The 8,616-nt window shown below is 36.3% G+C and overlaps 1 protein-coding gene across 1 annotated transcript in view; it reads left to right on the top strand.

The window, feature by feature from the left end:
- The first annotated feature begins 267 nt into the window (after positions 1-267).
- Positions 268-8,616, top strand: part of ube3c (ubiquitin protein ligase E3C) — a 35,163-nt gene continuing 26,814 nt past the window's right edge. Inside the window, exons 1-10 of the mRNA XM_015377476.1 lie at positions 268-404; positions 906-1,016; positions 1,141-1,194; positions 1,845-1,919; positions 3,898-4,044; positions 4,150-4,265; positions 4,371-4,528; positions 5,753-5,906; positions 7,026-7,246; positions 7,362-7,510. Coding sequence (XP_015232962.1) covers positions 951-1,016; positions 1,141-1,194; positions 1,845-1,919; positions 3,898-4,044; positions 4,150-4,265; positions 4,371-4,528; positions 5,753-5,906; positions 7,026-7,246; positions 7,362-7,510 — 1,140 coding nt within the window. The 5' untranslated portion in view covers positions 268-404; positions 906-950. The remainder of the gene's footprint in view (positions 405-905; positions 1,017-1,140; positions 1,195-1,844; positions 1,920-3,897; positions 4,045-4,149; positions 4,266-4,370; positions 4,529-5,752; positions 5,907-7,025; positions 7,247-7,361; positions 7,511-8,616) is intronic.

Genomic DNA, 8,616 nt, shown 5'->3' on the forward strand with positions numbered 1-8,616 from the left:
AACATTATCATTAAGCAACCTAACCTCTAACATAATGGCAATTAATTCAACTGTGAAAACTGCTAGATGATCTGTTATTCTCCTTTTAATCATGACTTTATGGTTTGGGATATTTACAGCTGCACCTGTTCTGCCACTATTTGGATCTTTAGATCCTGCAATTCATGCTCTCACACAGACATGCATTGATAGAAGCTTCTCAATCAATCTGGAAGAGAGGGACGGCTCAACCACGTGATTGGCATGAATTCTATCCAATCATCTGCCTGGGATTTGAAGGAACCGGAAGTAGTTAACCGCTTCTGTGTTGTGATGATTTCCAGAGTGGAGGAAAATAATACTTGACAATTGGATTACTCAGTCTCAGTCTTTTTGTTTCAACCGATATTTTTGAGAAGTCAAAGGTACGGAGGTTATTCATCATAGATTTTGATTTTTTTTATGTGTATTTTGAAATTAAAATGATATCAAATAGAATCCCCACGTAAAGTTAGCCTGCTTGAATATTTAGCCGTTGGCTAGTTAGCCTCAGTGCTAACGCCATCAAAACCAGACTAAACATACGGGCATTATTCTGTAGTGACGCTTGCAACCATTATTTGTCCTTTGTTGGTATTATCTACGTTGTTGCATCGTGTCTTAAGGCATGCTTGCTGTAGTAAAACAGTGACAGCTGCTGAGTCATAAGCTAGCTAAGTTAGCTAACTATTGTTGCTGCCGAAAGATTGTCATTTTCAGAAAAAAAAACTCAAGTCAACCCGTTAACTAGTTTTTTAACACTTAAAACTATTAATTGACCACATGAGTTTATAACAAGGTGGTGATTTAAGTTGGAGCTAAGCCCAGATTCGTCAGGTATAGTTTTGAAGTGTTTTAACTGCAATTGTTTTCGTTTTCTCTATCAGAAATTCATCAGAAGGTCTGAATCAATCAATGGGAAAAATCTGAAAATGTTCAGCTTTGAGGGAGATTTCAAAACAAGGCCCAAAGTGTCATTGGGAGGAGCGAGTAAAAAGGTATGTGCTGCTAGATCACAGATGGAAAAGGTAGTATAAGTGCTGATTGCAGGAAAATTGAGCAGTAATAAAACATGCAACTGTTTCTGGTGTTTAGCCTCACATAACCTCTGTTGGTATTTAGGAAGAAAAAGCGTCTCTGTTGCATCGCACACAAGAAGAAAGACGGAAAAGAGAGGTAATCTCACCAGTGTTCATTTGACATAATATGAAAGAACTAAACGCTTTAAAACAAACTAGTTCTGATTTGTGGCTCAAATTGGTGGCATCAGGAGTTTTACTGAGTTTTTCTGAAAAGATTTCTATGAGTCAGTGATCACACTGCTAAATTTAACAAAAACAATTTATTGGTGAAGATATATTTGCTGTATATTTGCTGTGTATAAGCCACAATAGGCACTTTCATGTAATACTTTTTTCTGCGATCTAATTTCACTTTTAGCATTGATATTAGATTTTACTCAAACAGTTTTTATTAATTTTTTGATTTCTAATTTCTAACCTCATGTTTTATTTTCTTTTTTTAATGTTCTTAAGCAACTTATTGATAGTAACGTCGCATCGGTTGGATCACAGTTATGTTATTTATCCATATTTTTATCTTAAGTGTATATATTAGTATATTTTTTGCATGCCTTATACCCTAGTGTTTTTAGAGATTTTTATAATTTTATTTACTATTTCATATATGTTTCATGTTGCACGACTGTACCACAAAAATTTCCTAGTTGTGAACCTCTTCACTAACAATGGCAATAAACCCGATTCCTGATTCCTGATCCTGATTCCTGATTCCTGATTTTAAGCTTTACTTCTTTGTTGCTACAGGAAGAGAGAAAAAGGCTGAAAAATGCCATCATCATTCAGTCCTACATACGTGGATACCAAGACTTAAAGCAGCAGGTATGTCCTTCTAATAATCAACAGTTTTTTTTTTCTTCTCTTCTTTTACTAGCACATTTTACTTATTCACGTGTTTGTTCATATCATGCTGCTCAGATTGAAATTGTGAGCAGCATACGCCTTAATAAAGCGTTTGATATGTTTGACTCTGGCTGAGGTCTGTGTTGTAGTCCTTCACGCCGTCAATCCAATTGCGTTCAGTTATTTAAATACAAAGTAATCCAAGGAAGCGTCTTCAGCATACTTTCTGCACAAGATTCTTGAACAGTTTTTGGTGAGATTTAAAGGAATATTCTGTGCACATGCTTGCACCCTGCTTCGGCTGCTTCTCTTCTTCCTTTTGTTTTAGATTACTGCATTACTCTTGTAGGGCAATTCCACGATCAGAGGTTTAAGTATGGTAGAGTTCACTGTGACCCGTATTTTTCGTAGATCCTGTGGTCGGACAATAATTCAATATAAATGTCACGATGTAACTTTATTCAGTAAAGGTATAAAAGTATATGATACTTAAATGGAAATTTTTGGTATTTTGATATGTCTTATAGTCTATTATTACAGTGCATGTAACACATTGGCTATGTGAGCAATGACATTCACCACAGACATGGAGCCCTTGGCTACAGCTTTAGGCTGTGCTCCACGGTAGGCTAAGCTCCAACAGGGTAGGCTTTTAGTAACAAAATGATTAACCCTGTACCCATCAAAAACCATCCTAGCACATGTCTCAGATTTTAGCGTCTGACAAATGATGTGTAAACTGTGTAGCATGATACTCATTGGGAACAGCTGATTGCGCAGCGTACAGTCGGAGTAGCAGAGCTAAACTCGGTCTGTAGCCTTTAAATAAAAGAGGAGAGCGTGATACTGTCATCCTGTGAAATTATGGGATGTGTGAATTGATTTATTTAGTTTAACTCGGCCAATCTTAGCCATGATAAAAGTTTGGTTTGCGCTTGGGATTGTTACTTGTGTTGTCAGTGTCCGTTGTGCCCTGGTTAAAAAAATACGGATGGAATTAGTTTTTGCTTTACAAGAGATGTAAAGTGCAAAATGAACCAACATTTTTTTTATTAACAAGCAGAAAAAAAACAAGTAAAAACTAGAGCAGAGGGAATCTGTTACTGTACCAAATATTAACATTGATTCTCGAAGCTGGATCATACCATTGAATAGTTAAAAAAAAATCATACATTGTGATTTCTGGGTTTTATTTTTTAGATTATGTCTCTCACAGTGGACATGCACGCATTCAGACCCCTCAATGAAGTGGGAGAAATTACAAAATAGCAGGGTGTTCAAAAATGTAAATGAATGTTCAACATTTCTGAAACCTCTGCCAAACTCTGTTTGAAGCTCCCCTCACCTTAGAGGAGTTCAGAGCTGCTGTGTTGCTTTATTGAAAAGGACCTGTCGTATTTAACTACAGACAGCTAATGCAGTTGCATAATATGCTTCTGGATTTACAATAAATATGTTCTAGAAAGATGGGTGATAATGAAAGCAAAAATTGGGAAAAAGCAAACCTATATTGCAACGGATTGGAACAATCTGTGACAGAGAGGAACAGAAAATAACAAACACCAACCTGTCAGAAATTACAATTGGAAATGATGAATCTTCATTATCAGAACAACAAGCGGACACGTTTTCTTAAATTCTCCTGCACAATCCGAACTACCGAGGCAAATTGTTGAACAGTGATGAAAAATAAGTCCTGTCATGTTGGAATATTTAATTGGTAGACTTCTAATTTTCCTGTTTAGAATAAATAGAGAGCTTAACTGTCTACACACGGAATTAATATAAAAGATGTCCTAAAAAACACAGAAAAGCAGCTTTGAATTATTTCCTTAAATTTTTTGTTTCATATAAAAACATTTAGAATCAGGTTTTGCCGACAGCATTTAATAGAAATTTATTTTATTGTGAACTATTTTTTTTGTATGTTCTATATCCTTTCTCTTTGCTTCTTTAGTATGCCCTTCAAAGAGCTAAGTTTGATGAGTCTGTCAGCCAGTCACAGGCAGGTGGAACGCAGCACATCATGGATGGTCCTTCTCTGTGCCTCCTGTCCAGACAACTAATATTTTTCTACAGACAGAGTGTGGATGCACATAGATTGGTAAGGATGCAGTGTTATCAGTGCATTTTTTTTTTTTTTTTGCCATTGCTTCAGTGACTGTTTGACTGTTACATTTGACGTCTGCCTGTCTGTGTGTTTATAAAGATTTGGTTATGCCAGAACCTTGTGAAACACAACAATCCGTTCGTGAAGCTTTTAAATAGCCCCCAGAAACAAACGTGTGTATTTCAAATCAAAAGGATTCTGGGTTTTTGCTGTAGGTAAGGTTATGGAAACTGATTATTGTGACATAAATACAGGATGATGGTTGTTATGAAGAAGCTGAAGCTGGACTGACTCTATCCCTGTTTTTTTTTCTTTGTCAGACTTCTGTTAAACTGCCCAGATGACAGTTTAAATGTTGCTGTTCCTATGCGGATGTTGGACATCTTTTCTTCAGAGAGAACATATCTTCACGTTATTCCAGATGCTAACAATGTAGCTTCATTACTCGAGCAGATTTTGCACTATATGGTACAGAAAGGTAAGCTAGCTGTGCATTGTCTGATGGTGCTTATTGGAATAAGACTCATTTGTAATGAGTCTAAATTTAAACTTTTTATTCATTTACTCTTTTTAATCTATTTAGACTTTAGTTTGATTTAGTTTTTTTAATCAGCTGATTCAAGAAAATTATCAACTTTATAGCAGCATAAACTTTTCGCAGCAGGAAAGAAAAAATTGAACTAAAAAAAAAAATTTTCATAATATGTTAGAGTGAACCTTTAATACCTTTAGTGCAGGAATTAAAATCTGGTTATTGAATTCTTTTGGATGCCTTCTAATTTATTTTACTGTGTGACGCTTCAGCTATTGACAAATTTGGTCATGATATTTTTCAGAAAACCCAACACAATTTCTTGGAAAAATTTTGGTGGTTCTACTTCACGTGGTGTAGAAATATCAACTTATTGGAGTTGTAATTACATAAATATATATATATGTGTGAATAATATATGTAATGTAGAAAGTTAATATGGAAATGTGTAGCATTTCTTTTACAATTCAATTCAAACATGCTTTATTAAATTCATAGGGAATTTAAATAAGAAAAAAAAACCTAATAAATCAAATAAATACTTAGCATAACATGTACTTAAAACGCACAATATAAAATGGCATTTTTCTCATTATTTATACATTTGAAGGAAATATGAGGTGTTTGCAAATGACGAACCATAAACCTACTCTTGGTTTTTCAAAACTTGAACTTTGATTTTTGTTCTTGTTTCCTTTCTTTAAATGGAGCTAATTCTGCTATTGTGGCATGAGGTCTCCTGTCACATGACAACTGATGTGATTGCAAGCTATAATTTAGAATTTGTGGTGGAAATGACAATGATCCCAAAGGTCAGGTGTTGTTTTTATCAAAAATCAATAAAATACTAATATATCGGTGCCTTTTGTCAATAGTTACTTTTAGATCTAATTTAATTTCAGTCTTATGAAGGAACTGAGATTCCAAACCTGACTATCGGACAAAAGACATATAGCAAAAACACTCAGTATAAAACCATATATAATATAATATAATATAATATTAATTGTAATTTATCTATTATAAATGTTTTCTAAGTTTGTCTTTTTGTGTTTTTGCTTTTCTTATGTTTGCCTGAGACACAAATTCTACGATAGTTAAAGAATCCCCCTAATGTGTAAATTATTTCATAAAGTCTAACTTTGTGCATGTTTTTTTTTTATTTTTTAGGATACTATAAATCGCTGTATAGTCTTGTAAATCACCGGCTGCCTCCCAGTTTGGAGTACAGCGATGCTCCCTCTATCCCTCTGGCAAGCACACTGTTGGAGCACATTCTCAAACCTTTGCACTTTACTTACTCCTCCTGCACAACAGGCGCAAGGTATGCAGTTTACAGTTTTTGCAGCCTTTCCTTTTTATAGGTATTTGTTTTTGTTTTTTTTTTTGTTTTTTTTTGCTCATGATATATTTTATACGGTTAAAATACAATAAACTTGTATGTAGAGAAGAAGTAATGTACAGATCAACAAAGCCCATGTTGAAAGCCAAAATAGCAGAGTCTGAGAGGTAGATGCCTGCAGACCTAGTGGACCAGCACACCAGCTCTGAATGCAGCTACATAATACCCCCATGTTTTTAAAATACAACAAATGTAAGGCTTTGTAAGGTAGTCAATATTCTAAGAATTATCGCTGTGTTATCACTGTGTTACAGTTAGCTCTTGTAACGCTTGTGTAGCTCTTTGTAATTTTCTGCTGTCCACCTGTATTTCTTCAACAAAAGAAACCAAAACAGCTAACTGCAGGATATTCACACAATCCCATTCAGTTAGAGACATTCATAACTTAAAAAAACTTGAGATTGTAACAGTTAACTCGCACTTTTAGTTTAAAAGCCTCTCCTTGAGGTGAATGTGCTTATTGTGACACTTATATGACTGAAGTGGGTGTTTTACTAAAACTTAGGGTTAAAAGTAAGCAAGGTCTTCAGTTCTTTCAGTTTCTATGCAGAACAAAAAGGAAAATAAGAGTGTAAATGCAGGTTCAGGTTGTTTCCTGTGGGTTCTTCCAACCAAATAAACTGGTTTGCTGTTTGGTCGCCTTTTGTGTTAGTGTATTCTTCTCCATTAGTCCTGAAGCAGTAATTACTTCACAGACCCACCTACGATAAGTCATAAATGTCTCCACAGGCTCCTGAGCTGAATATCAGCCTGTTGACACTCTGTTTAAGACATTTCTAATGTCAGCTTCTTTTCTCGTATAAAGAAAGGCAGGACAGGAATGAGAGGCCTTATGTACACAGTGATTCCAGCACTTAATTATCTCTGCTTCAGCTCACCAGATGTTATTGATCAGGCTGCACAAAGCAGTCCTATTTGGAGAGACAATATTGTCAGGCTAGAACACCAACAGAAAAGCAGGATTGTAACTCCTGTTTGTTTTTAACACCTGCACTGCTTCTTAAAATGTATTCAAAGGAATCTTTTCCTGTTGCCTTTCAGGCAGTTTGTATTTGCAGCATTTACTGAGGAGTTCATCTCTGCACCATTCACCGAGCAGATTTTTCACTTTTTCATTCCGGCACTCTCTGACCGCCGCCTGTTGTTTCCGTTCGAGGCCTTCCTGAGCTCCCTGCAGGTCACAATCCACTCTTTCTCAGCAGCACAAAGCAAGGCTCCCTGGCTCTTCTACTTTGTCCTCTGTGCAGGAGAGAATTGTTTAAGTAGGTGGCTTGCTTAAACTTCATGCATACAGCTGCACACATTTCATTTTTGTAGCTTTTTGTAGTTTTAGTGCATAGTTCAAACTGTGTAGTAGTGATCCATGTGTTTTGGTAGACTCACTGTCAGAGGAGGGACACCTGCTCTACCTTCAGGCTCTGCAGGCCCTGCTGCCGCTGCTACCGGTGTCAGAAAGCACCAGCCGGCCAGAACTGACCAGTGATTCGGAGGATGATGACGAGGATATGCATCCTATCCCCATGCAGGTACGTTTACCTAATACATCATTAAAAATGAATGCTAGATTAAAGAAAGTTTGTGTGTGATGAGACTAATCCTGTTAAATTATTTTCTGTGACATCCTCAAACTTAAACAATCAAATACGTGGCAGGGCGTTTATTAATAGATGACTTCCTCCCCACTTGTTTTTATTTTGTGGAATAAAAGCTTTTGTCCAAATGTGATTGGCCGGGGCTGTGCTCTTCATCATAATATCTCATACGGGCCATCATACATGAAGAACTTACTTGAGGAAATTTAGTTTAGATTAGCAGAAGGGAGGAAAGAACAATAGAAAGAGCTTGTTTTTCTTTAAATGAATTTGGACTTTTAGCACTGAAGAACTGACAGCTTCAGGGAAGAGGCTGTCTTTGAGTCTCTTAGTTCTTAAAACTGTTTTATCATTCAGTGTGATTCTGCAAAGCTTGAAAAGTTTCATGAAATTTCCTGGAGCCCCAAAAAATAGATGATATGGTACCGTAAAACCAGTAATGGAGACGCACATAAAACTGGCTAAGTGAGCTGAAGCTGACCAAAGTAAAAAAAGAAACATTTGGAACTTCCTTATTTTATACAGACACATGAAAGCATTAGTGGTGGTATAACTTAGAGGTTGTAAATCACTGTTTGCACATAATTACATCCAAGTCAGACCATTTTTCTCTGCTTAACTGTTTTTCTCAGCTGGAATATAATAGTTAAAATATGGCAATTCTGCTGGACATACAAGGAGAATTGCATGTGCTATGACCATAGCAGACCTCGACTGGTAGAATGCGCTACAGTGCCTTTTCTTAGCTTCACCTATTAATTCTTTCTGTATTCTGAAATCGCTGAGGCCATCTTAACCCGGGTCGCTTGCCGAGGTGTTTGACCCAGGTAGGCACACTTCATACCCCTTTCCCTCTGGCCAAAATAGCAGTTTAAGGGAACAATCAGTGGTAGTGGGAACAGCTACTTGCATGCATAGATCTGTGTGCTAGCTGGAAGTTTCTCTTTGCTTTTTAATGGAAGCAAAGCCACGTTAATCATATTACAACCACTGTAAGGGCTGGGTTGAGGAAAAAAAAAAAAAAGTCTGTTTGTCTTGTT

Source organism: Cyprinodon variegatus, unplaced genomic scaffold, assembly GCF_000732505.1.
Source record: "Cyprinodon variegatus isolate N-32 unplaced genomic scaffold, C_variegatus-1.0 Scaffold154, whole genome shotgun sequence".
NCBI lineage: Eukaryota > Metazoa > Chordata > Actinopteri > Cyprinodontiformes > Cyprinodontidae > Cyprinodon > Cyprinodon variegatus.